The sequence below is a fragment of the Penicillium argentinense genome (assembly GCF_028826775.1).
Source record: "Penicillium argentinense strain IBT 30761 chromosome Unknown utg000005l_segment0_segment0, whole genome shotgun sequence".
Taxonomy (NCBI): Eukaryota; Fungi; Ascomycota; class Eurotiomycetes; order Eurotiales; family Aspergillaceae; genus Penicillium; species Penicillium argentinense.
The window spans coordinates 3758049-3785000 of NW_026622664.1; the positions used below are offsets into that span (position 1 = coordinate 3758049).

The 26952-nt window shown below is 51.0% G+C and overlaps 11 protein-coding genes across 11 annotated transcripts in view; 7 read left to right on the top strand and 4 right to left on the bottom strand.

Annotated features, from left to right (window-relative positions):
• Positions 1-109: 109 nt before the first annotated feature.
• On the top strand, positions 110-1998 carry N7532_006193 (Sec1 family protein; the record flags this gene model as incomplete). The annotated part of the gene is made up of 3 exons (XM_056618687.1): positions 110-223; positions 285-1310; positions 1360-1998. 3 exons carry the CDS (start codon positions 110-112, stop codon positions 1996-1998), a joined length of 1779 nt encoding a protein of 592 aa, XP_056474846.1.
• A 390-nt stretch (positions 1999-2388) lies between these two features.
• Positions 2389-6889, bottom strand: N7532_006194 (TRAPPII-specific subunit TRS120; the record flags this gene model as incomplete). Its single annotated transcript, XM_056618688.1, has 3 exons — positions 2389-5619; positions 5680-6650; positions 6724-6889. 3 exons carry the CDS (start codon positions 6887-6889, stop codon positions 2389-2391), a joined length of 4368 nt encoding a protein of 1455 aa, XP_056474847.1.
• A 595-nt stretch (positions 6890-7484) lies between these two features.
• Positions 7485-12766, top strand: N7532_006195 (histidine kinase-like ATPase domain-containing protein; the record flags this gene model as incomplete). The annotated part of the gene is made up of 3 exons (XM_056618689.1): positions 7485-7612; positions 7667-11049; positions 11109-12766. The coding sequence occupies 3 exons, from the start codon at positions 7485-7487 to the stop codon at positions 12764-12766; spliced, it is 5169 nt and encodes a 1722-aa protein (XP_056474848.1).
• Positions 12767-13251: 485 nt separating this feature from the next.
• Positions 13252-15699, top strand: pabA (aminodeoxychorismate synthase pabA; the record flags this gene model as incomplete). Its single annotated transcript, XM_056618690.1, has 1 exon — positions 13252-15699. One exon carries the CDS (start codon positions 13252-13254, stop codon positions 15697-15699), a length of 2448 nt encoding a protein of 815 aa, XP_056474849.1.
• Positions 15700-16291: 592 nt separating this feature from the next.
• On the top strand, positions 16292-17440 carry med6 (mediator complex subunit MED6; the record flags this gene model as incomplete). The annotated part of the gene is made up of 3 exons (XM_056618691.1): positions 16292-16382; positions 16441-16802; positions 16874-17440. 3 exons carry the CDS (start codon positions 16292-16294, stop codon positions 17438-17440), a joined length of 1020 nt encoding a protein of 339 aa, XP_056474850.1.
• Positions 17441-17878: 438 nt separating this feature from the next.
• On the top strand, positions 17879-18746 carry N7532_006198 (LOG family protein; the record flags this gene model as incomplete). Its single annotated transcript, XM_056618692.1, has 2 exons — positions 17879-17913; positions 18065-18746. The coding sequence occupies 2 exons, from the start codon at positions 17879-17881 to the stop codon at positions 18744-18746; spliced, it is 717 nt and encodes a 238-aa protein (XP_056474851.1).
• A 248-nt stretch (positions 18747-18994) lies between these two features.
• On the bottom strand, positions 18995-19914 carry pre5 (proteasome core particle subunit alpha 6; the record flags this gene model as incomplete). Its single annotated transcript, XM_056618693.1, has 3 exons — positions 18995-19624; positions 19705-19816; positions 19877-19914. The coding sequence occupies 3 exons, from the start codon at positions 19912-19914 to the stop codon at positions 18995-18997; spliced, it is 780 nt and encodes a 259-aa protein (XP_056474852.1).
• Positions 19915-20115: 201 nt separating this feature from the next.
• Positions 20116-20926, top strand: N7532_006200 (Vps55 family protein; the record flags this gene model as incomplete). Its single annotated transcript, XM_056618694.1, has 3 exons — positions 20116-20328; positions 20395-20608; positions 20793-20926. Coding segments are annotated over 3 exons (561 nt in total), but the record flags the coding sequence as incomplete, so codon positions are not given.
• A 472-nt stretch (positions 20927-21398) lies between these two features.
• N7532_006201 (uncharacterized protein) lies at positions 21399-22852 on the top strand (the record flags this gene model as incomplete). Its single annotated transcript, XM_056618695.1, has 2 exons — positions 21399-21453; positions 21504-22852. 2 exons carry the CDS (start codon positions 21399-21401, stop codon positions 22850-22852), a joined length of 1404 nt encoding a protein of 467 aa, XP_056474854.1.
• Positions 22853-25031: 2179 nt separating this feature from the next.
• Positions 25032-25822, bottom strand: N7532_006202 (UPF0220 family protein; the record flags this gene model as incomplete). Its single annotated transcript, XM_056618696.1, has 4 exons — positions 25032-25095; positions 25177-25274; positions 25357-25617; positions 25724-25822. The coding sequence occupies 4 exons, from the start codon at positions 25820-25822 to the stop codon at positions 25032-25034; spliced, it is 522 nt and encodes a 173-aa protein (XP_056474855.1).
• A 771-nt stretch (positions 25823-26593) lies between these two features.
• fes1 (Hsp70 nucleotide exchange factor FES1) overlaps positions 26594-26952 on the bottom strand; it is a gene marked incomplete at both ends in the record, with an annotated part of 720 nt that continues 361 nt past the window's right edge. Inside the window, 2 exons of the mRNA XM_056618697.1 lie at positions 26594-26833; positions 26912-26952. The exon at positions 26912-26952 is cut by the window's right edge and continues 361 nt beyond it. Of these exons, the coding sequence (XP_056474856.1) occupies positions 26594-26833; positions 26912-26952 (281 nt within the window). The remainder of the gene's footprint in view (positions 26834-26911) is intronic.

Here is a 26952-nt window from a genome sequence, read left to right on the forward strand (position 1 = left end):
ACAACTTCACCTTCTCCACCTTCCCCCACGGTTACGACACCACCGCAATCTACGCCCTCCCTAGCCTTCTCGTTCAGTTTGCTCGCCGCGCCCGGGCGCTCTCTTCACAATGGACGTCGTCGCGGCCGTCTCGGGCTACATCTCCAAGATGGTGACGGCCGGCGAGTCGGCCACGGGATCTTCGTCCAACAAGATGAAGATCTTGCTACTTGACAGTGAGACAGTAGGTAATGTTCTGGGCCATTTCATAAAAGGAATGGGCAGCTGACATGCTCTTCGACCAGGTTCCGATCGTCTCGACTGCCATCACCCAGTCCGCTCTCCTTAATCATGAAGTCTACCTCATCGACCGCCTGGACAACTCCGCACGGGAGAAGATGCGACATCTGCGATGCCTCTGTTTCGTGCGCCCATCACCCGGATCCATCCAGCTCCTAATCGATGAGCTTCGCGAGCCCAAGTACGGCGAATATTATATCTATATGAGCAACATCATCCGCAAGTCATCCCTCGAGCGGCTTGCCGAGGCAGATAGTCACGAGGTCGTGCAGTGTGTGCAGGAGCAGTTTGCCGACTTCCTCGTGGTCAACCCAGACCTTTGTTCTTTGAATCTCGGCTTTCCTCTATCGCGCCTGTGGAGTCAGTCGCCTGATCTGTGGAATCCCGATTCTCTGCAAAGAGCTACCGAAGGAGTCCTGGCCCTGCTACTATCGCTGAAGAAGAACCCATTGATTCGCTACGAGAAGAACAGTCTTTTGGCCCGGAAACTGGCGACAGAAGTCCGATATCACCTAACGCAGGAAGAGCAGCTGTTTAATTTCCGCCGGACGGATACTCCGCCTATCCTGCTCATTCTCGATCGCCGTGACGATCCCATCACGCCGCTACTTACACAATGGACCTACCAAGCGATGGTACATGAGTTGCTTGGAATAAATAATGGCCGCGTTGATCTAAAGGACGTCCCTGAGATTCGGCCAGAGCTTAAGGAAATTGTCCTGGCGCAGGATCAAGATCCATTCTTCAAAAAGAATATGTACCAGAACTTTGGTGATCTGGGTCAGAACATCAAGGAGTACGTGGAGCAATATCAGGTCAAGACGCAGACCAATATGAACATCGAATCAATCGCGGACATGAAGCGCTTTGTGGAAGACTATCCCGAGTTCCGCAAACTGTCTGGAAACGTCAGCAAACATGTCACATTGGTTGGTGAACTGAGCCGACGTGTCGGTGAAGATAATCTTCTGGATGTGAGTGAGTTGGAGCAGAGCTTGGCCTGCAATGAAAACCATTCCAATGACCTCAAGGTAAGCCCAGAAACTCCGTTTTACTGCATTTGGTTCTGACATCTTCTAGTCGTTGCAACGAATTATTACATTGCCAAATGTCCCTGCAGAGAATAAACTGCGCTTGGTGGCTCTATATGCACTTCGCTATGAGAAGCAGCCAAACAACTCCCTGCCAGTCCTGCTTGACCTGCTCGTGACGGCAGGCAACGTTCCCGCCAACCGAGTCAATATCATTCCTAACCTCCTGGCCTACCACCACTCTCTCCAAGCCCCGCCCGTTGCAGGTGGCTTCACAGACCTCTTCGAATCGACCTCATTCTTCTCCGGGGCCAGGGACCGATTCAAGGGACTCAAGGGTGTTGAAAATGTCTACACCCAGCACTCACCGCGCCTGGAAGTAACTCTCCAAAACCTTATCAAGGGTCGTCTGAAAGAACTGCAATACCCGTTCTTGGAAGGTAGCGGACACACCCGAGACAAGCCGCAGGATATCATTATATTCATGGTTGGCGGTGTGACGTACGAGGAATCCAAGATGGTTGCGCAGGTTAATGCCAGCTCTCCGGGAGTTCGTGTTGTTTTGGGGGGCACTACAATTCATAACAGCACCACTTTCTTGGAAGAAGTCGATGATGCCGTCGGCCACTGGCCGGAGTTGGGCCCCACGACAGCTGCAGGACGGCTGCGACGGGAGGTTGGTCGGTGATTGGCTTATTTATAATGTCACACATCGAAATGGAATCATGATGAATGCAACTCGTGTTAAACTTTTGTACCTTGAGACTATTGTAAGCATCTGGGAACTACTGCGTAGCTTGATAAAGGTGCCAAGACAGATCACTAGTATCCATCTTCGTAACTACTTTTATGAATTGACATGCTCTGCTACTGACATGGATTTTATTTTATGGCTCAATATGTGATATGTACCACGCTGATACTATGTAGAATAAGATTGTACAAGGAATAAATCATGCTACATGACCCATAATATTAGGCTCGGAAAGACGCGGGCGTCAATCGAGAGTGAGATCTATATCATAACAAAAACAAAGAGACACATGGGTCATGATCATAAGAGTGAATTGAAGGGACTTCAATCGCGAGCATGGATGATACAGGTCTCCTTCGCATGCCAGATGCGTCGTCGTCTTACGACATCCGCTCCAAACGTATCCTTGATGCCATCGTCATGGGGATCAGCATCACCTTTAGGTTCTTCGCCGAAAGGCCGCAAAAGTCGTGCTTCTTCGACACTCGCGCCGAATTCGTATTCACCCCGACATAAAACCGTCACTCCGATCGAGGCCTGTGTAGACTCGCCGCTCTGTAGAATAGGCAGAGCCTGCTGGAGCATACCCGTCCACACCAGGCGTCGACTGAGGTCCAGAGCAACGTTGCTTGGTTGGTGACGAAGGCTGGGCTGCAGACGAAGAAGGGGGTGAATGGGGCGCGAGGAGCGATTGCGCACATTCACAGAGAGTGTTAGGAGGTCGTCTGTTTTGGCGTCGAATCGAGACCGGCCGTTTTGGACAACTACGGGGGAAGATTCAGCATCAACGGGGTAATTTGGGGGTGGATATAGAGAAAAGGTCATTTCCACATCCTCGAGACGCATCGCTTCCACCATGCGGGCATTCAGGCGAATATTGCGCAGGTCAATGGTGCCCTTGCGGCCTGTAGCAGGCTCGCTCCAACCTCCAACGACACGTTTGAGGAATTCCTCACGGAACCAGAAAGCTTCTCGAGAAGCTGCCTCGGCTTCGAATGTCATCTTATTTGCGCTGACGACGAATTGCCGTCTGGTTCCCGTATTGACGACTGGAATGGTTGCATGTGGATTATCCAGGTAGACACGAGGAAGGACAAGGACAAATCGAGAGGTTTGACCAGGTTGGAGGTCTCCGTCCACGGAATATTGACTGATGTGGTCCTTCTTGCCCGAGATGGAGTGTTCGTCAACACGCAACCATACAGATAGAGGGCTTGGCCACGCGTTTCGAAGATCCAACAAGACGACACAGTGGTCTGGGCCATAGGCCCCATTGCCAAGGCGAGTTAAAACTTGAGAGAAGGGGTCGTGATCGGTGGTGGATAGAGGGGAGTTGGGCTCTTGTTCTAAATTGACAGGAGCATTGATGTTGTTTCTCCAGGCGAAGTCACCGCTGAATGGTAGAACGTCGCAGCGAGCAACCTCGACGCTCGCATTGACCGTAACAGTCAGCGGCACAAACAGCTGCCGGGTATAGAAGACATCAGGCAATTCATCCTGCTTGAACCCGAAGCACGAGTAATCGATCTGCACGGTCGTATCCTGCAGACCAGGCTTGCCCAGTACATCGACAGTGAATGTAGCATTCTGGTTTGCTGGAATCGAGCAATCGCTCGACTCTGAGTCCTCACGGCGCCAGCTTAAGGCTGGCTGAGTGGCTAGTTTCAGCTCCAACTCATATATCTCAACTGGGAGAAGATCCTTGTTCCTGAGTGCCGACTGAAGCTGTCTGGTGGTTGAGTCTTGGAAGGTGAACAGCACGAAATCCACCGGACAGCAAGAGGTATTCTGGAGTGTAATGGTGAATGACCTGACTTCGCCCTCCAGAACCATCATTGCGGATTGGGAGAGCGACATGGATTCAATCACCAAAGACGGCTGCTTTCCGATGACTTTGACCTGACATGTTTCGGTTTCAGGACCCTTCTTTGCAAACACTTTACCGTCTTTCGAAGTCGTCGAGCTCCATGACATTGGACGTTCATTAAGAGGGTTCTTGGATGCCAGTCCCGTTCGCTTGAACTTGACCTCCGGCTCGGGCTTCCAGAATGTTTTGAAAATTGGGAATCTTCGCATCCGACAGTTGCGTACCTTAATGATACAACCGGAGATGTTAAGATTTCCCTCCTCATGGGCGATTCCGAGGACGATGACATCCTGCAGGCAGAGAGGCGGAAGGGTGATGTTTTCAGCAACAGCTTCAAAAAATACGCCCTCGCCTTCCAGTCGAAGGTGTTCAATCTCTAGCTCGAATTCGTAGGGGTTTTGGAGCGTCACACGGAATGAAGCAGATTCGCCCGTCACAGTGAGCATCTCAAGGGCCTTGCTGCTTGGCTTCGCAAATGGATTGTACAGGAAAGGGTCTCTCTTCGATTTATTAGAGCCGGTAGTAACAGCCTGCAACTCGGTTTTAGACCGGCGAACAGGCCTCCTTGGGTCTGGCAAAGCGAGAAGTTGAACATCCCGCACGAGGAAGTCATCCCAGTATTCCGCAGTCATGTTGGGGGCTCCCAGCCGATTAGCTGCCCCAACCGTGCGCTTGATGTTGTTCAACAGGCGTACTTGCTCATCTTGGGGCAAGTACGGTGGAATTTTATAGTTTTCACCTAGCATCAAATCCCCTCGGATGGTTTGCATCAGCTCAACGGTAAATCGAAGAACACCATCAAAATCAGGAAGTGCTTCACAGCAGTTGATGCATGCCTTCAGGACATCAATCTTGAGGTTGAGATCACCGTATTGATCCAAGACACCATGTCGGAACGAGCGCTCTGCAATAGCAGCAACCGAGTCATATTCACCGGGCGTAGAGGAAGTGCTAAGACGCTTCTCCCATTCATAGTATGCAGAGGGCTGGACACCATAGATCTCACCAATCGTAGCAAGAAGGAGTCGCACACTTGTTTCCATGTTTCCAGGACCAATATCAAGAGCATTGACATCGAACACAGTATCGCTGAGAGATGCCAATCCTGCAGCAGGGTGGATACCAACCTCGGCAGCTCCAATTTTGCGTGCTTGAACAAGTGTTGGGATCATCACGGAGAGAAGCTCGCGCATCACAAAGGCTTTCTTGCGGGGCAGATCCAGAACATTTAGGACAGAAACAACACCGACTATGATGGGGACGGCATCAGTTGCTGGCAAGTCTGCACCAGGTGCGAGTGGAAGAGCACGGAAGAGGAAATTAGCAATATCTGACTTGCGAAGCACGACGATTCCTCGCGGAAGTTCCGGTAGAAGTAAGGGAACAAGAGGCTCGTTCATGACGATCTGCTTGAGTGCATTGTCATCAAGGGAGCCATCTCGAGTACGTGCTGACACCATGAGCCTTGATAGCCGGATGACTGTCTCAGAAAAGACCAACTGGGGAAGAGGCTCATCCGTTATGTTGGCAGCACGGTGATAGAGATTGACTATAGTGTTGGAAAGATCAGGCAGAAGGTTGGCGAGGTTTTGTAGAGACACTACCCGGTTTCCAGGGGCCGGGGGAGTTATAGAGTCCCGAATTGCTTTGGAAGTTTTTTCGGCGGCAGGATAGAGAATCGAAGGAATCTATAGTTTGAGTCAGTAATTGTTAGATTGGTAATATATGGTACAGAACAAAGCACATACCTGGAAATCCATGCCGGCCCATCCCATCATCAACAGACAAAGAAGACATGATTCAAGGGCTTTGCCGTGCCACACATAATCGCTTGATGCGCGGGCATTGTTCGCCGCTTCTGTCAATTCTTTCAGAGCATCTGGCCATCTTCCTGCCTGCAGGAAAAGAGTACCAATCACGACACCAGCACGGCCCTTGATGCGGTTTTTTGTTCTATCAGTCGCACTCAATCCACTGACAGACATTCGCTCACGACTATGTTCCTTCGGCGAAGTGATCGACGGGCTTCTGCCCCCGGAGTTGGTACGCGAGAGATGAATAGACCGAGTGATTTCATCAAACGTCGTCGGCGTCTCATGATCACTTGGCGCGGGCGAGCTAGCATTGGAGCTCAATGGGGTCTCCGGTGGTCCTCCGTTATTCGCATTTTGTGGCATTTGTGCAGGCAATGTCATCCGATTTAATATTCGGTCCACTGGCCGAGGCCGTAGTTCTGGATTTCGGTGTGGTCCCCATGAGAAAGCCCTTGGTGATTCGATTGATGGAATGGTCTGAATCGTCTTCGCGAACTCATCGAGCTCCCCGAGCAAAACAGACGTGATGTCACACAGAACCGTTTTCATGGTAGTAGCTTTGGAGGCCTCGGGCCGCGGAACCCAGAGAACATTGTCCGGTCCATTTGTGAGCTTTTCCAGACCATCGTAGTCGAATACCAGCAGCTGGTTCACCAATGCCCGCGGGTTCCTTTCTTTCACCGCATCGATCTCCTCTAGCAATTTACCCAGGCCCTCGGGCGTCGGGTGCTTCGCATCCGACCCAGAGCTTTGTGAAAGCTCTGTACCATCAGCAATTGCAATAATAACCACTGGCTCTCTGTATATCTCGAAAGGGAACAGTTCGAGGTGTGATGTGGGGGGAACCGAGAAGGAGAGGTCGTATAGGATCATTCCAGTAGGAAAGGCGAGCGGGGAGAACATGTCTGTGGAAAAGAACAATTAGTATTCCTGGTCAATAAGTCGCTTCTATTGCTCGACGTCCGGGTCCTGTCATACTTCGGTTTGGCCGTGAATCAGGGCTGATATCCCCTAACCGAACCACATTTTCGGCTTGGAGTCTGGCAGCAAAGCTCAGGAACCGAGAACGCTTGATTTTGCCAATTGGAAGCAGCAGCGCCCTCAGGCGCGCCGGCGCAATGGGAGATAGGGGGTCGACCCCCATGCTGTCCTTTGAGGGAGACTTGAAGAAACGGTTTGCGATATCAGGCCCGCATCCACAACAGTACGTCCAGACTGGCGGCTAAGAGTCATGCGACAGGAGTGCGCCGCCAAATGGATAGGTTCGCCGCAGCAGATCAACTGCAGCGACAGGGCCAGCAGCAGAATTCACAGGCGATTCGAGCTCGGCAAGTAAATCCCATGTCTCGAGGGCTCCTGAAGCCGGCCGCTGGTGGACCTCCAATAACATGCTGACTAACGTGATGATCTAAGCAGCCTTATCGATAAGCCACCTCCGCCTCTGAGGCCGCCGCGGAGTGTCAAACATCCATTCCATCGCTGGATTATTTCTGTCGCTAACGCCAGTTTTTCGTCTGCTTTGCTCTCGTGCAAAATCTACGTCAAATCTACGACAATATCCTGTTCGTAATTTTCTCCGAGTTTTCCCTGACCGCCCGATACCTTCCGACGTGCTTGTTTACATCGCAAGATGCGGTAGGCATACGCCTGCACGCATAATCGACTACACACCTCGAGATACACCTTCCTTGCATATTGCAACCTATCCTTGAATCTTTTCCGTGTCACTGAACTTCAATATGGCTATGAATGTGGACTTTAACGCGCTGAAAGCGCGGACCATGGGATCCGGCGCGGACGAGGAGGCTGTGACCGTAGATACAAGAGGACTGATCTCGAAGGTTCTTGCTCGGTATTCGGGAAAATGGTACGTATTCACATTTCTTCTACAGTAGAAGTTTCTATTGATACGGGTGAATAGGACTGTCCTCCGAGAAATGATTCAAAACGCAGCCGATGCCTCTGCGACCAAAGTGACCATTAAATTCGAAACCTTACCCTCGACAACAGTACCGTCTCCTGCGTCAGCAGACCAGACAGCGCATCTCAAACACACCATCTCCAATCATACTCTCCGTCGCCTCTTGATATCAAACAACGGATTGCCTTTCAGCGAAAAGGACTGGGCTCGGCTGAAGCGCATTGCGGACGGCAACCCCGACGAAACCAAGATTGGTGCCTTCGGTGTTGGATTCTACAGCGTATTTGATGACTGTGAAGAGCCATTTGTGTCGTCAGGCAACCAAGCCATGGCCTTTTACTGGAAAGGCAATGGGCTGTTTACCCGTCGCTTGGATCTTGGGGAGACTTTAAACCAAGACACTACATTTGTCCTGGATTATCGCAACGATTCCTCTCCTATCCCATCTTTGATGCAGCTTTGTCAGTTCCTATCCAGCAGCTTGACATTTGTTTCTTTGCAGGAGATAGAGCTACTTCTCGACGATTGGAGCCTCCTGCGTCTATCCAAGAAGACCGCACCAGGTGTCAATGTGCCGATTCCTCGAGATATCGAGACAAAGACCGCGGAGGGCTTAATGAAGGTCACCGGTATCACCCAGGAAATTGCGCAAGTCGATGCATCCTGGATGCGCATCGTGGAATGGAACCCAAATACAAGCTTGTTCCGCCTTGACAATATTCGTGATACAACAAGCTCCTTGCGCAGCTTCTTCTCAAAGTTTACTGGACAGAGCGGACCAGAAAAACAAGCAATCACCCAGCAGGCAGAACGACCGGAAGAGCCGAGCAATATGGCGACCATGGTGAATGCAACCGTGTTCTTGCACATAAACACCGCCTCGATTGTGCCCTCGATCAGCTATTCTCTGAGCAAAGAGCTTGAGAGAGCTACGCGCAAACCACCGCCCAAGAAAGCCACCATCGCAATCTTGACTCCATCCTACGATGCCGATATCGCAAGCGGTGCATCTGACTCCCAGTCTGAGATCCTTGCTTCGATCTTGCCCTCCAAGTCAGGAAGGGTGTTCATTGGATTCCCCACGCAACAAACTACTGGTCTCAACGCCCATGTATCGGCACCGTCGGTCATTCCCACAGTTGAGCGAGAAAGCATTGACCTCAACACTCGTTACATCAGTAAATGGAATCTGGAGATGCTGCGGGCAGTTGGTGTTGTTTGTCGAATTGCTTGGTCTGCAGAGATGTCTACCATCAAGTCGAGGATCGCTTCCAAAATCGGGCCTTCACGTACAAAAATCCGCAAGGAGGATATCGTTGACGTGTTGCCCGAAGCGATACACACTGCGAATCAATTTGTGTTCCGTGAATCTACTCCGTCTTCCGTTCTTGGGCAGACTATCGAGGATGCGTTCTGGATGTGCAACAAGAATGCCTCTATCGAGATCCTTTCAACATGCGGTGTCATTCCAAGTCACCAAACGCGAATTGCCCCTAAGGATCTCAGCTTCATGGATTCAATCCCTGCTCTTCCAGATGAGTTTGTGAATAATGCAAAGGAGTTCGTCGAGAGGCTGACTTCTTTCGGCTTGGTAACAGAAATCACAGTGTCGGATATCAAGCGTGAGCTTGAGTCTAATACATTACGATCTGGTCAAATTGTTGAGTTCCTGACGTGGCTGGGCCGCAAGACTGTATCAGGACAACTTGATAGACAATCCGTTCAGAGTCTTCTCCGGGTTGCGGTCGCAAATCATGAGGACAAAGAGGGTAAATCGACGCGATTGATCGTCTTCGCCGACATTACGCGCTTCTTAAACCCTCAACGTATCCCGGCCGACCTCCCAGTGCCATCGTCCGTTATGCCTTTCCAATTCACAAAAGCTCTGAGCAAACATGAGCTCGAAAGCCTGGGATGGGTGGAACTGCAGATCGTTCCTTGGCTGCGCTGGCTTGTCGTTAGCTCTAGTGACCGTGGCCTTCTCGGGGCGGATCAAGACATCACGCAAAATCCTTCTTTCGCTGGTCAGGTTCTACCAGTTCTATCAAAGCAATGGGAAGGCTTGAGCTCTGCTGCCAAGCAATCGATTATTGATACCCTGCAACCTCAAACTGTGATTCCTACCAGAGTTGGGATGAAGCAACCTATGCAGACATACTTCGCTTCCGTCCGCCTTTTTGACGACCTTCCCGTTGTGCACGGCCTGAACGGCGTCAAGGAGAAATTCCTAGTGTCACTTGGAGTTCGCAAGACTGTTGAATTGGGTGTCATTTTCGATCGTCTTATCAACAATCCCGAGTCGGGAGATGCCAAAGGTCCTCCGACAAGAAAGTGGAACCACGTGGATCTTATTCGCTACCTCACCTCTGTTCGCGAAGACATTCCTGCGAATGATATTCAGAGGCTCAAAAACACGAGCATCTGTACTGCAGAGAGTCGAAAAGTCTCTCAGGAAGCACCCGGACCTCGCTACAAGATTTCCGAAATGTACGAACCGAAAGATTCTCTTCGAGCCTTGGGCTTGCCAGTCATTGAATGGCCAGGTCTATATGTCAGTTCTAGCAACGAGGGTAGATTCCTCACAATGATGGGCTTGAAGAGCCACCCATCCGCGTCTGACCTCATTCGACTCATGATCATGAGTGACCAGGAGAAGGACAGTCCCCGGAAGAGCAAAGTGCTGGCTTACTTCATCAACGAGTATCATACGAATGGTTACGACGCCTATGACGTTGGTGCCGTCACCGTTCCTTTCTTGCCTGTTGAAGGGTCTGAAGCTCTCAGCACCCCTAAAAAGTGCTTCACGGACGAGGGCGCGTCTTTGTTTGGCTTACAGATTCTCCAAAAACGCCTTCATCCACATGCATCCAAGTTTGGAGTCAAACCCCACCCTCCCATGGCGGAATGTCTTCAGATACTTATTCGCAACCCTCCATCCACTCAAAAGGATGCAAGAGTCGTCTTCAAATATCTGGCTGGTCGAGTTTCCGATCTTAGCTCGCAGGATATTGAGCGTGTTGGGAGAGCTCCCATTATCCCTATTACCACAAGGGATCACGCAGAGAAAGCTCCTCGAACCCGACTTGTTGCCCCAAGACTCTGCTATCTTGGTGAAGGAGAAGACTACAAAGACATATTCGACTTTGTGGACTTTGGTCAAGAAGCAAATCTCTTCCTCATGGCGGTGGGCTCGAGAAGAGAGCCAACTAAGACTGAGATTGCTCGCATGCTTGTGAAAGAACCTGCTCGAGTTTCTTCAGCATTCCAAAGCTCTGAGAAGTACCTTATGCTCTTGAGAACTCTCGCGGAGCATCTTCCGATTCTCAAGAAAGACAAAGAGCTTTTCAGCGAGATGAAGCGGGCGAAGTTTTTGCTGGCCAGCCGTGATATCCCTCCTCAAAAGCAGGCCGGCAAGGCGGAGGCTGCCGAAAAAATCTTCTAGACCTAGATGAAGATCTAGACATCAGGGAATGGAGCCTTTCGTCGCCTAGAGACATTGTTGTTGTGGATGACTTCCAAAGCTTCAATCTTTTCAAGGAGCATATCCTTGCTGCACCGCAGGAGGAAACCCTGGAAAACTTCTATGTTGCTCTTGGGACGATCCCTTTGAGCTCACTTGTCGAAGAACAGGCGCGATTTGGAGGTGTGGCAGCGGACCAAAGCGCCGGAGCCAAGTTACACAAGCTTATCTTGGAGCGTGCTCGGCTGTTCCTGCATGACCAACCCTCGGATGCGATCCAGCATGGAGCCCGATGGCTCGAAAACAGCTTCACCGTACAGGTCGTGAACTCGATTTCTCTGACCCGGTCTCTGAAGGGTCGGCGTGTATCGCACACACAAAAGCGAAGCGCCATTGTCGCTCGCCTGTCCAGCAACTGGGGGCTGTGTATCTGCCCTGGCAGTTACGACCTATATCAGATCAGTCAATCTCTGGTTCATCTGATTCTGAAGCGGCCGAAACTCCATTCTACTCTGACACTCGAGATGTTGTTAAAAACGGATCTTTTCGAACTTCGTGCTAGAGGATATAATGTGGAACGTATCCTCAGACAGAAGGCCCAGGAGGCTCGAATGGCGGAAGACAAAAGACAGAAGCAATTAGAGGAAGAGAGACGTGTCCTGCAAGAGAAGGAGGCTGCGTGGGCAGCGGCGCAGACCCAACGAGCCAACGAAGAGTCACATGAGCAGTCTCAGTCGACATCGAAGGATGCAATGCCCGGCGACTTTCCTGAATCACCCAAGAGCAAACGATCGGTGGAGGAGACGCATGCTGCTCCGACCGAGCCACCTATGCCGGAGCGGGCTCCTCGTGGCCTATTTGCAAACTTGCAGAAACGATTTGGCCTGGACGGGAACCGCTCAGGATCGCGCGGTAGCGAGCAACCCCAACCTGCACTTCCGGAATCCTCAACTCCCCCTCCTCCTCCTCCGCCGCCTCCTTATTCCTCCACAGACCCCCAGAAGCAGCGCCCAGAACAGCCGGTCAATGTCAGCTCGCCGCATCAGCTGAATCGACAACTCCTTTCTGCTGTGCAAGCGTGCCGTCCACATGGATCGTCCGATGTTTTTAGTCGGCCCGAGACAAATCAAATATCAGAAAGCAAGTCCTATTGCGATGAACGACCAAGTCATGATTTGGAGTTCGTTGCAACACTCCCCTGCGGCGTCAACGTCTTGTTCGTCAGGTCGATAACGGATCGCTCTGCGTTCCTCGCGAACAACCGCACCGGAATCAACATCTTTGCTTCAATCATTCTCGATTGCGGTTTCATTTTTACTATGCGCGCAGACAGCCTGAGCATCTTCTACGACCCAGGTGGCAAGACGATCGCTTTCAACCGAGCGGGCAGCATCTTCTGCAACTATTTCTACTTCCAGCAATTGCATGAGAAGCCGCTCCTCCAATCGACTAGTCCGACCGATCGTACCGATGCAATTGTCTACTGGTGGGTAATCTTGTGCCATGAGTTAGCCCACAACCTTGTGGGAGACCACAGCTCAGCGCACAGTTACTACACGGAGAGCTTTGTGGGCCAATATTTCCCCAAGGTGGCTGCTAAGCTTGCTAGCCTGCAGGCTCCGATGCCAAATCCAGCTTGATACTGCGATGATTTATTGTTGAGATAGTTGAAATACCCAGCATGCTCTGTAGATTACTGTCCGATAGATGTCAATGTCATGAATAGACGAAGGTGCGTCGCCACCCGAAACCATTCCGGCGGTACCCGCTTTTTACCTTCTCCCAACCTTAATTTTCTTCCCCAGCAACCTCATCTCGCACAATGCATTGTTAAGACGGCTTCACTCGTATAAGATCCTCACCCAACCGAGTGCACACTATGAGCCGTTGATATCCTGCATTTTCCTTCCCGCGGAAAGAGGCGCGCCGTGCTGTGAGGGGAACCTCAGGCCTTACCATTCTCCGAAACCTCAATCGGGACATACCTCTGACTCGCAAAATTGCCAGTTGTCGCCAAGTGTCTCAGGCACCAGTCATCGCATTTTTTCTTGTTGCTGATCATTTGGCCCTGCTTGTATTTGCTATCGCCTAGATCTCGTCTCTTTAGCGGTGGCTCAGATCCATAATGGCACCACTCCTAGGGACGGATGGGACTTGGGATGGAGGGGCGACGTGCTCACCTTGCAAAGCGGGCAGTGACACAGCTCCTCTCAAAAGCATTCTCTATGTCGATGCATATGACTCATTCTCCTACAATGTCGTCGCAATGCTGGAAGAAACGCTCGGCGTCGAAGTCACCGTGATGACGATCGACTCCGACTGGCCGGACGGCAACATTCACGAATTTTTACGCCACTACGAAGCTATCGTTCTTGGGCCTGGTCCAGGAAACCCGAATCTTCCTAAGGATGTCGGTATTATGCAAGATATCTGGAACCTGAAAGATGCCGAATTACTTCCGGTTTTCGGCATCTGTCTTGGGTTTCAGAGTTTGTGCTTACATCACGACACTCCTATCGAGAGATTACCCTACCCACTTCACGGGCAAGTCCGTCGGATTCAGACGAAAGCCAAGGATGTATTCGAAAATATCTCCTCCCTGGAGGTGACTCTCTATCATTCACTCTATGCGAATCTCGAAAAATCGAATGGATTGCAACATTCGTCATCTAAGGACTTGGACTTTTTGGCATCTCTTTCCCTTGAAAATGGCTCTGGTCCAAACACTCAGGTTCCTATGGCTGTTCGTCATTGCCGCAAGCCATTTTGGGGTGTTCAATTTCACCCTGAATCATGCAAGTCGGAAAAAGAAGCTTGCAAGACCTTGCTACGAAATTGGTGGCAGCTCGCTCTGAAGTTCAACAAAGTCGTGGGACGAAATGGATACGGCCCGCTTCCTGATGCAATAATCAGCCCCAATGAGAACACTACGCCATTTCCGAATATTGCGTACGATATGTTGAACTGGAGCCATGCCACTTCTACCTGTTCCGCCTACCGATCTCTGGCCCGAGCCAACTTGACTGCTGAAGCGATAAGTGATATTTTCAACAGTCCGGGATCTCCAACGGTGCTTTTTCAGTCCAATGGACGATATAGCATTGTCTCAGTTCCCAGCCCTGGGTCTTGGAGGTTAAAATATACGCTTGAAACTCAGAAGATTAACATACTCCAGCTCCATGGGGATAAGAAAGAAATCGAAAAGAGCATTAGCGTGGCCCAGCTATGGGATGCCTTGCGCTATTTGATGGTAATGAAGAAAGTTGACTCTGGAAGTGCCGAAATCCCTTTCTGGGGTGGCTTTCTGGGATACTTCTCTTATGAGCTAGGTCTCGCTTGTCTTCCCCATTCGATGAAGACATCAGACTCATCATTGCTATCCGAAAATTCAAAAAATTCGACCGAATCCTCTGTCGACGACCCACCTGGCGTCAGTCTGCTCTGGTGTGAAAGAAGTATTGTCATTGACAACGAAGACGGAAATGTTGTGGTTCAATCAACTGTGGAATCGGATGATTTGCCAGCAGGATGGATCGATGAGGCCCTGCAGCAGTTACAGAATCATGCTCTCAACACGGCAGCTGGCCAAGAAGATGATTCTACCTTCCTGGACCCTATTCTCCGCGAAGGCATCATGTCAACCCCTGAAGAAGCGACTTATAAACAAAGGATTGCAGCTTGTCAAGCAGAGCTCGAAGCCGGCGAATCTTATGAGCTTTGCCTCACTGGTGAGACATCAATATCTCTACCAATTCCAGCAAAAGAAACCGATCGACTCGAGTTTCCCTGGAAGCTATACAAGCGATTGCGCAGGTACAACCCGGCAGCCTTCAGTGCTTTTATGGACTTGGGCGATACAAAGGTCATCAGCAGCAGTCCGGAATGCTTCCTGAATTGGGACCGCGATTCAACGTTGGAGATGAAACCGATGAAAGGCACTGTTCGGAAAACACCTGAAATGACACTCGAAAAAGCCAAAGAAGTCCTCAGTTCAACGAAGGAAATGGCCGAAAATCTGATGATTGCCGACTTGATCCGCCACGATTTGTACGGTATCTGTGGTTCTGGCGGTGTTCACGTTGAAAAGCTGCTCGAGGTTGAGGATCATGGCAGGGTCTATCAAATGATTACCCATGTTAAGGGCGAGGTTCGACCCGACAAGCTCGGGTGCTCTGTTCGGCACATGCCTCAATTGAGAACATCTAATATGGCTGCCCATGGACTCACGGCTCTTCAGCGATGCTTGCCTCCTGGTTCTATGACAGGGGCACCCAAGGAACGCTCCTGCATGCATCTCCAAACAATCGAGGCGCGGAAGCGCGGAATCTACTCTGGAGTGATGGGCTATCTTGACCTTGGCGGTGGCGGCAGCTTCTCGGTCTTGATTCGCACTGCCTTTACTTCTGGCTCTGCTGTCAGTAAAGAGCCGAAAGATAACAGTCGACAAATCTGGCGGATTGGTGCCGGGGGAGCCGTCACTACTCTCAGCACTGCTGAAGGCGAATGGCAGGAGATGCTGACCAAGCTACGCACTGTCCAAAACATCTTCACTCCATCTGACGTTTCTTTATAGCCCGACCACTAAATGGGCTCTGTACACATTTGCTTGCTTTTTTCTCGTCTGATTTCGACCAACCTTAATAAGTTCACGGAGCACGCTGTGCCTTCAACATCCGGACCTACGGGTTGGAAAAGAAAGTCCATTCAACATCTAGCGTTGGAGTTGGGGTTTTTCCATACTTGCATATATACAATATTCAGAGTTATAGAGCTCTGTGAATATAGAAATGAGAAGTTGTCATCACAATAAAATGGCTGAACCAAAATTGAGAGTAGTAGACGTAGTATATAGTGTATCGAGTGCGCAAATATGTGAAGACTAGTCATTTCTTTTTGGTTCAGACTTGGAGTTCCAATATACTATCAGTAAATTAAATGCCCCAGGTGGTTAATCAACGCGGATTGGTGAATGGCAGGGTCGCCGCGATGGATAGAGTTGAGATCGGCCATGCAAACAAGCTAAACAAGGTACTTTTCCTCCGCTTCATCTCTCCGCCCTTCTTATCTGCTCCCTCTGCTACGCTCGAATATCCCCTTCAGGAGCTGAGAGAAATTTGCCTCGGGCTATTCCGGTGTCGAAACGACACGATATCCTCGAGGCAGTCATGGCTGGCCAAGATGCCGCCATGGAGGAGATCCTCTGGCGGTCTCCCCCGCACGTCCAAATGATGGGCGGATTCTTGCACTCCAACAATAGTAAGCGCGCCCGTCGAAATTGGCTTTCAGGGTACTAATCTCTTATGCGACTATCTAGTCCTTTTCTATTTCGCCGAATCTCCCTTCTTTGATCCTACCTCGAACAATGCCTCTCTCGCCATCCAAGCAAGCTACAACGAAGCCTTCCGTCACTTCATCGAGACGCGCGAAGCATTCGAAGACCGGTTGAAGACGATGCAGGGTCTCGAATTTGTCGTCAGCTACGATCCCTTACAGGCAGCGGCGCAGGCCGACGGTCGCTTCGCTCACGAGCCGTCAAATGTCTGGGTCATTCGAAAGCAGAACCGGCGGAAGCGCGGTGGAATGGACGACGAAGTGACCATCGTTTCGACATACTTTGTTGTTGGCGACTGTATCTACATGGCACCGTCAATTTCCAGTGTGGTCGGCAATCGAATTGTACGCAGCTTCTCCTTCAGGTTGTCTACTTTTATAGAACGGACCAGAGTGCTAACGCTTCTCACTACCAGCTCTCAGCCGTCACGTCTCTATCGCGATTCATGAAAACCGCATCAACCCTCCCGAATTTCACGTCCTCGCACGGACACACCTACATGCCACCGACAACCCGCACCGCCGAACCTGGTCAGCAAGCTTCTCAGCAAAGCAAGGAAAACACACCCATGCCGGACATGCCATCTCAAACACAATCGAGTACCGAGGCACAAGGCTCTAGCAAGACTGGTCTCGGAAATTCGAATTCCAGTACCAGCTACCAAGATACTCGCAGCCTTGCCGATGCATTTAGCCTTTTCACCCGTTATGGCGACGAGTTCATGGACGAGACTCCCTTGCAGGGCGAACCTGGCTCGTTCATTTTGTCCAGAAATGGAAGCGATAACGATCGTGCTGCAGCGAAGCCTGCGCCAAAGGCAGCACCGGGTCCAGCCACCGCTAACACGCCCTCTGTACCGGGGCGTGTGTCGACACCGCAGGTCCGGGTCGACACTCCTGGAAAGGCTTCGGACAAGAGTAATTCGCCGCCTAGCTCGGGGGAGAACAAGGGAAAGCGGAAGAAGAGTCGAGTTGCGAGTTAATTTGCATTAATATACCCTTTCTGTTAGACACAGAATACCAACATGGTCAGTATTTTACCTGGGGCTAGTTCTTTGCCAGTGGTTTGAAAGTATGAAGCATAAAAGAACGTAGGGGCAGTTGCGACATGACATGCCAATATCAGCTGATTAAAGGCCACGATGCACTTATACTTGGAGTCACTGGACTAGTCTGGGCTCTCCGAAGTACTACTGCCTTGGTACGTCGAGCAGGAATGCAGCCAGTCGGAAGGGCCAACTAGCCGGCCCGCTTTGAGTCACTTTTATCTCTTATCGCAGTGGGACCAGCTGGGTCATGCTTGCCCCAACTCGAAAACCTGCAATTGTTCTTTCTTCGTCACAAGAAGACTTGCACTTCTTTCCTTCACTTGTGTCTATCCATAAGCATTTATTTGTACATCTGCACGAAACTCGATCACCATGACTCAAGAGAGACCTGCGGTGGTCTGCGTATTGTGAGTCAACCGTATAGCCCCTCCCCCTTCATCCGCCGATCCCTCCCCGACCCTCAACAGACAGCCCTCCAAAGAGCTTGGTAAAAATTCAGCTCAAAAAGACTTGCAACGGACCAAAGAATGAATCCTCGATTAATTCATTTTTCTTCAGCTGCGGCTCAACAGGAGGAAATAACCCTGCCCACCTCGAGGCAGCCCGAACTCTTGCCCGCGAATTCCACAAGAACAACGTCAAACTAGTCTATGGCGGCGGTACAATGGGGTTGATGGGCGAGATCGCCAAAACTCTCGTTTCCCTCTCCGGTCCTCAAGCCGTGCATGGTATCATTCCCCGTGCTCTGGTCAAGGTCTCGACAAAGAACGGCAATGGCAATGGAAATGGCAACTCAGAACAGAGCGGCGGAGGCAAGGCTGCCGAGCGGATCGTCTCGCCCGACGACGAATACGGGATTCCCGAGTCCGAGTACGGCATTACGACTATTGTGCCCGACATGCATACTCGCAAGCGTTTGATGGCAACAAAGGTGATGCAGGGTGGCCGAGGTTCCGGCTTTGTCTCGCTTGCCGGTGGATTTGGCACGATTGAGGAGGTCATGGAAATGACGACCTGGAATCAGCTCGGTATTCACCGGGTAGCCGTGGTGTTGGTCAACATTAATGGATATTGGGATGGTCTACTCGCCTGGGTGCGAAAAGCAGTCAAGGAGGGCTTCATCAATGGTGAAAATGGTTCAATCTTGGCCGAAGCCCGTGATGCTACGGAGGTATGGCCTAAGCTGCTGGAATACCAGTGCAGTTGTGATCGCATGCAGCTGAACTGGGGCGAGGAGTAAGAGGATCACTGATCATTATGGGTTGACTTCTCTACATAATGTTTGATGAGTCCTGACGGGACGCCGGAGCTGGGGATTTGGAGACTACACTTTCGGGACACTTTGCATATCCAGACACATCTCTAGATAATAGATCATAAGAGCTTGAAATGGATGACTACTCTTTACTATCGGCGTCCATGACGTAGAGAATGCACAGCATAAGCAATTAATTCATGTCTACGCGGAATCATTAAAAGTCCAGAAAATTATGAGTCGACCTCCATTGACTCCTCTCCAGCACCGTCTGCCCGCTCAAGAGCCTCCAGCAACGGCACTGTCTCCTGGCCCTCATACAGCTTGAAGCTCTCGATCCGACCCTTGGAGCCCTCGGGGGCCAGTCCAACCACACCAACGGAAGTATTATCAACGGTGAGCTCCTTATCCTGCGACAGAGTCTCCTTGAGGGCCAGCAAGCCGTGGTTAATCAGCTCGTCACGGCTGCAATTGGCGAACTTATCGAGATTCCGCTCCAGGTACGTACGCGCCATCTGGGAGCGGGCGCCAATAGCACAGGCGACCATCTCGTGTGTCAGGCCCGAAGGCTGGAACTCAAACAGGTGCGGACCGGCCTCATCCACACCGGCCACCAATAGGCCCACACCGTACGGCCGTTTTCCATAGTGCTGAGTGTTGGTCTGCGCGCGGTCACCGATTTGTGAAACGATGCGGTCAACGGGGATTGGTCGGCCGTAGGTCATCTTCGAGCCGAGCGATTGCTGCTTCATGAAGTTGGAGAGAACGCGGGCATCTGAGGCTAGGCCGGCGATGGCAATGGCCATGTGCGAGTCAATCTCGATGATCTTCTTCTGATACGAGGAGAGTTCTTCGGCATTACGCTGGATTGGGACAGTTAGTTCATCGTGCTTTCGTTGCAGTGTTGTCTTGTCCTTGTTGAGGGACGGGATGGAGAACGAACCTTGAGGCCGACCAGCACTACATGTGTCTTGTTCACCAATCCCACGACGACAGATCCTTGCTTCACTGCTTCATGTGCATATTCGACCTGGAATATCCGCCCTTGCGGGGAGCTTTAGTGTGTTGAGTTAGTAGCTGATTGTGAATCGCGGAGTGGTCGGGGTAGGTCTTACAAGGTGACGGCGTCGTTGTCGTAGTTGTTTCTGAACATCCTGAAGGAAAGAGACTAATCAGTCGAGAGGATGTGAGGACGAGATCGGTCTTGACAGTCAATGAGGGGTGAAATAAGCTGAACAGAAAGAGAACGACTCGGGGCGGAGATGGGGAAGCTGGACCAGGCAGGTAAGGTGACGCGGTGTGAAGCATTGGAGCTCTGGTGGCCTGAGGCACCAGCACCCAGTGACCTTCAGGCGCCAACGTCACTCATTCCTCGCACACCTCCGAATTCCCTCTCCCCTCGATCCCGATCAATGGGGACGTCATTCCTCGACTGCTGCTGAATCTCTCACTCGGACGCCTGCGCTGCAACTCAATCACCACATTAATCTCGTCTCGTCGACCGGACACCTTCGGCGACTCCGCAATCATGGCGGCTGGACTCAAGACCATCATCGCGCTCTCGTTTGTACGCAAGATCGCACCCGCTAGCTTGCATCGTTGGAATCAGGATGACTGACATGACTCTGTACAGGTGCTTGCGATCGGATTCCTCCTCGTCATTCTCTCCTCTGCTCTCTGGCACAAGTACTGGCCTCTGCTGGTCGTTGCAATCTATATCATTGCGCCGCTCCCCAATTGGATCTGTGGACGATGTGCGAACCCAGACGATTTCATGGACAGCTCGAGTAACTCGGCTATGGACTTTGGGCGGTTTATGACCGGATTCCTAGTCCTGACTGGTATTGGTGAGTTGGTTGCTTTCCGAACACCCTCCCCCTCCGTCTCTTGAACAGCCGATGTCATGGAAGATTCAAAGCGATCAGCTTGAAAGACTATGTGGGCATTGCGCAAGTTATGCTGTTCCCTTTGTTCCGATGTTCTACTTTCGCTGTTTCTACCCCAAATACGTTGCTAACACCCCTCTTTTAGCTCTCCCGGTCGTTCTGGCGCACAGCGGGGCGATTGAAATCCCTGCTATGATCATGTCTATTTTCGGAGGCCTTCTTATTTATGGAACTATCATCAGCTTTTCCATGTTCTTCCAAGAACAAGAGGAGTTTTGATTGCGGATGATGGATATCGACTGCGGAGTGAGTAAAGGCCTTCTTCCTTCTCGGTTACCAAATAGGTTTGTAGGTTCCGCGAGCATTCAATTTCCTTTCATGATGACGTTTCTTTTGCGCGAATAATTTGATTTCATCGACGTATGCACGATATCCTTCGAATGATTGAAGCGGGATGGTCCCAGCGTCAATTCGCCATGGCTCTGTGGCTAGCATTTGCTTGGCTATGATACTCTGGGTGTATTTTAACGCAGTGTATATATAGACGCATTAATTCTTGGGTCTTTTTGTTTGCATATCCAAATCAAGTAGTATGTGGTGGTGGTTTTGCTGCACGTAATCTGCTAAATGCCCTGAGTCCACGTGACTGCGCGCGTCCAGGCGCGTCGAAGCAGAACGTCAGCCAGACCGCCCACTTCAACAACACCACAAAGATGAAAGCGAGGGTATCTCGGCCCAATCAGTCTTGAATATGGGATATATTTGGGAAGGGTCCATTTCCCTGGATTCAGACCGGCAACTGCAAGGTAAGTAGTAAGCAGTGCGCCATATGCGCACTACGTTGACCTCGAACCAGGACTCCGGTTTGTTGATCCCACATCACACTGGCAAAGCGATGTATCAAAAGATGCGCAACTCGAACTTCGAAGCTTTGTAAACCCGGCTTTAATCCCGCTACACGCCCGCGCTGGCCCGAGCCTCGAACTACACTCGAGACACTCGCAGACGTCGCAATGGCTCCAAAGCAAGCTGACAGGCGCGATCTGGCTGAACGGGGACATCCTGGATCTTCGTCAGTCTCTTCAGTGCCCAGCTGGCCTACTGGTCAGTGTCAACGGAAACACTGTCAGGAAGAGTGGCCCCATCATCTCTGATTTCCTGATCTACGGCGTATTATCCAACGCAACATCCTGCGCGCGACCACCCACACCTCCGCACTCATCTCCGTCCGAGGACAACACTGCCACTAATAACGGCAACAACGCGAATAACCCTGCACCCAAGCCATATGAACTGCGGATCTATGCGGCACCTCTCTCAACGAATCTCCTCACGCAAGCGCAAGCCTTCCCCTCTCCACCTCAAAGTTCTAGCGGAGAACATGCTTCTGCTCCTGCGGAGTTCCTGCCGGACATAAGCTCGCCGAGCCCGAAACGAAAACGAGTAGCCACCCTCTTTGAGAGTGCTGCCTTGCACCACCGACGGGTCCGGCAGAGAGGCGGGGAGGCTGTCTCACAAATGATGGCACCTTCCCGTCCCTCATCCTCATCCCAAAACATCTCTTCGCTTCGCATCAAACGGGAGCCCGACGAAGAGCCCCCCGGTCTCCCATCTCTCGACCGTATCGCAGCAGGAAGATCACGCTCAGCCTCGATCGGTGCCAATCTTCACCAAGCCCGTCAAGGAAGCGTCCGCGGTACTACCCGCGGCACCACCAGTGCAGCCATGAACCCTAACGCTGATCCTCAAAAGCGCGCAACAACCCCGAATCCGTTCCTCGAATCGCAATCTCGATGTGGATCCCATTGCACTACCGCACCTTCTTGCGCATCTTCGGTGGAAGAGAAAAACAAGCCAGGCACCACCGCGCCATCCTCCCCGCCCAGGAGCCCAGAGACCATAATCGCAGACAACAAAAACATCATCACCCGCACCATCCTCACCTGCATGCGTCTCTACGGCTTTCACCGCTCAAACACCAAGTCCGAAACACTTCGTGCCGAGACGCCTACTCCAGGTGCTTCGACTGACGATGACGAGTTCAAGGCCGTGTATCACGCGACTTACAAAGCGGCTGCATTTGCACTGCGCAAGTATGTCAAGGATCCCGCTGGCGGGTCTGGTTCTTCGCCTATGCCTCTGGAGAAGGAGAAGGCTATGACTTGTATCGATGAGATTCTGCGACTTTTCTGCGAGGACCACTGAGTTTGAACTGAACTGCTGACGACCTGGGGGGTGGGTAAGGGATCTTATGACTTTACGGATTGATGCATTTTACACATTTAGCTAGGCGTTTCGGACTGCATGGAATGGTTCTGGCGCGTTCCATTCTGCAAGGAGTTCACAATTTCTGATTAGGTGCTTTATAGTAGGTTCTAAACTGCAATGATACTCAACGGGATTCAGCAATACCATATTGTTCAATCCTGTAGCGCCAATGCTATCCTACATACCTACACACTGTCGAGTCTACCTGTCGAAGCTTGCGTGCTATTGCGCTTTCCATCATACCAATCCCAGGGATCCGGCTGGCCCCTTACCCACCAGGTAGTCCGGTAGGCTCTCAACAACTTGACAGGTGCCCCGCATGGGCAGCCGAGATCATTGCTCCCATCACAGGTGTCTAGGGAAAGCTGGGCACCAGCCGAGCAACAAATTCCTTGTGCCCACATGGAGCTGCTTCGGACAGCACTGCGATGTTTGAGTATCGCGCGATCAAGGTTTTGCACCCTTTGCTAGCAATTCTGCAACAGCAGCGGAATCTCCCTCTGAGTAACATCGAGTACCTCGTGGTAACCATGAGTGAACGATTATGGTATCCGGGTCATGCGGCTGGGCTTCTTGAAAAATGGTTCAGAGATATGTGCTTCTTCAACTTGGTTTCGTGATTCAGTCTCGACATTTCTCGCTCCTGAATTTAGTAAAGTCGCGAAGTAATCAGTCCTGGCTCTTGTTGTATTCTTTGAGAAATCTTCCAACCCTTCTGGGGCCTTTGAGAAGTGAGGTTCTCCCTGCGCTTCTTGATCTAAGAAGTCTCGGAGTGTCGAAGTGATGAACTCGCGATGTTGCGAGAAGAGCTCCGGCGTAACCCCGGTGCCTTGCAGTTCTATTCAAATTTCTCTCCAAGCCTCTTTCTCAGGCAAGTCTAGTGAGCCACCGGTTATTGCCGAGGCCGCCGAGCTATGTCGTTGTCGCATTTCGTCCGTGAGAATCTTCAATTTGCGCTCGATGCTAGCTTGTGATGACTCGACAATGCTGGAGTTCAACCTTTTCAAGGTTTGAACATATGACATTAACCTTTTCTCCATCTCCCCTAGGTTGTCGTGCACCGATGTCATTCTCTCCCAGCTAATCTGAGTCTGACGATTCCCACTATCGCAGTGCTGCTTCATCTGGGATAACTCCACAAACACATTGTAGCAATCCAGCAGCACCGTATCAATCTCATGACTATCTTCCGTATAGTCTGCTGTGATAGTCGCCAGTTGCTCTTAGGGCGGAGGAGAGTCGACCAATTTGATCTTGAATTTGGCTGAATAGATCGGGCGAGTGGAAGAGCGATTGATAGAGGAGTCGGCTAGCGGGAAAATCTCCGTGATATGATCTGACGAACCGTGAGCCTCGCATCCCAGATAATGAGTCGGCGGTTGTGCTCATACTGATGTTTATGTCTCGACCTTCCGTGAGATCGCTGATCACCGCTCCACCATGAGTGTATGTTGCGCTTGGTGACTCTTTCGAATGGGGCCATGACGTTGCTTCGTTAGTGTTCTCACTATACACTGTATCACCCCTTGAGTTACGGTGTAGCATCGCCCGCCCTAGAGTCGCGACAGCGGGGTTGTCGAGGCGGTCATGAACCATGCTTCAGCAAGTCGCCCAGCCTCCCAGTCAGCCTCACCTTGCTCAAGCTAATGCAGGCACCATCACATGATCTCTCTCCCCTTTCATCTCAAACATAGTTCAGTCGTTTAGAATCACTAACCCGTTCGACGGATTGATTATTTGATGCAATTTGACATCTCAAAGAACTCATGATAATTTAAGGTGAACATGTGGATTTCTGTGCTATTTATCAGCGATTCGGGGTTGAACATTATCATTCCTGTGCATCTAACCACGAGACACCGAGGGCTGCTCATCGTAGGAATTAGCTGGATGGCGGGGAATATTACCAAGTAGATAATCGGATACGCGACTGTGAATTCCTGGAACCACATACAACAGTGTCATAAAAGAGTCATACGAAATGAATTCATCCACGCTAAGCTCTAGCTAGATGATCTAAGCCGAGATGCGAACCAAACATCCAAGTCATAAATACTTGCTTAAAATACAAAGCAATCCACGATGAGACGCTAGATACCAAAGCCATAGTTTTGCTTCACAGAGCAAGATTGTAGGTGTAGTCATCCTCGATGTTCTGCGATACCCAGAGAACGATGGAACTGCAGGCAATATTAGCATCTCCTTCGACAATACAACCAAGGTGAAAGAATAAGCCAGTCGGCAAGTCTCGGAAGACATACCTTAGCATAACCAGACCATTCGCAACCACGTTCGCAATACCAAAGTAAAGCGTTTGAATCGGGTAATCCTTAATGAGATACTTAAGTACCATAACCGTCTGCAGAGACATGGTTAGCATTTGAGCACCCAGAAAGCAGCCCAATCCATCGATAAGACGGAAAGGGAGAAAATCAACATACAACACTCCCCGCCAAACCACCCGCCAAAAGCGCAAAGCCTAAGAACAGCACAAAGCGCGCCTTCCACGCAACCCCACTCCCACTGTAGCTGAAGCTATCGGCTTGCAACCGGGACTTTTCAATCGAATTGATAACCAGCATGCCCAGCGCGGAACAGATACCGGGGATCCAATCGACGAACTTGATGTGTACTTCTGAGCCGTTGCGCGGGCTGTGCGAGAAGGCGGCTACATCGATGAGGAAGAAGAAGCCTGCGGCGAACTGTCCCATTCCCAATTTGTTAGCTTCTTGTCTTGATCGCGGTATCAATGTGCCGTTTACGACGGATCGCTGCCTGGGCGCGGGTCGGAGGTGGAGTCGAACTCACCAGTGCGCCGGAGGTGTAGACGCCTGCATTGCGGACGGCGGAGTTATTGAGCCATTCTGGCTTGGAGAAGCGGAAGAGTCGGTTGTTGGAGACGTCCATTTTTGCTTGATATTTCGATGGGGGTTGAGCTGGGTTGGAGCTGCTTGCGATGACGACGGGTGCCCGGAGGAATGTCGGGCCGGGCGGTGGGTGTTTATACGGCCTGGCGGTATGCAGCACCGCACATGGACATGGGCATGGGTTTGAATGTTCACAAGTGTTTCAGTTCACGGATGATAATTGTGCATGCATATTGACTGTATTTGGATAATATTTCTGCTTTTCTGGGATTTAGGCTTCAGTGGGATTCATAATGTCTTTAATTTCTCTTTGCTATCTGCTCAGGCCAAGCAGATATATATATGCAGCCTAATCCCAGAGTTTAAACGTGGGGAGTGACTAGCTTATAGTTTGCAAGTAATAATTTTAGGTAGCCAAGTTTGTTTCAATATCATGCAATTCATTCAGAGTAGGACAACCGTCCTGGGGTATATACATGTCTGGTCCAATCACTTTTTTTCTGCCTGGACCCCTAGCTTGCGTAATGCTCCTAACGTAACCAGGGTCCGGTAACATCTCCAGCCTATACCTTTTGCTCCCCGACAGTGTACACACCAAAGGAAGACAGGCTCCCTTGACCAGGGGGGTGGGGGTATGGAACTATGCAGCCGGCTTCAATCCACAAATCGAGTCAAGAAATCCAGCTGCGATCACCAAACTGAGCGCCTTTAGCAGCCGCCGCTGACGGCCACGAAGCGAACCTCATGGCTGTTCGCCGGGATGCGGCTAAAGTGAGATGTATGAGGGAACATCACCGCCTATAAAAGCTCTTCATGCAGCGACCTCGTGAGCCCGGAGCTTGTTCATAACCTCATCAATAGCCTCCATATCACCCGCCTCGGTCTTATCCTTGGAAAAGCCCTCCGGAAGGCTCTTGGTGAGCTCGTTCATGGCGGGCTGGTAGTTCCGGACAGCGGAGGAGAGGGCATAGACGGCCTTCTTACGGGTAGCGAGGTTGGAATCGGTCGTCGCAATGGCCACGAGAGTGGGGATAGCGTTCAAAACAATCAGCTGTATGCCACAAATATTAGGTTTCTGTCTTACGGATATTTTTGCTTTTGCTGTGGAATAGTGGGGGGAAGAACTTACCTTATCCTGAGCCTTCTGGTTATTTTGCACGGCAGTACCAA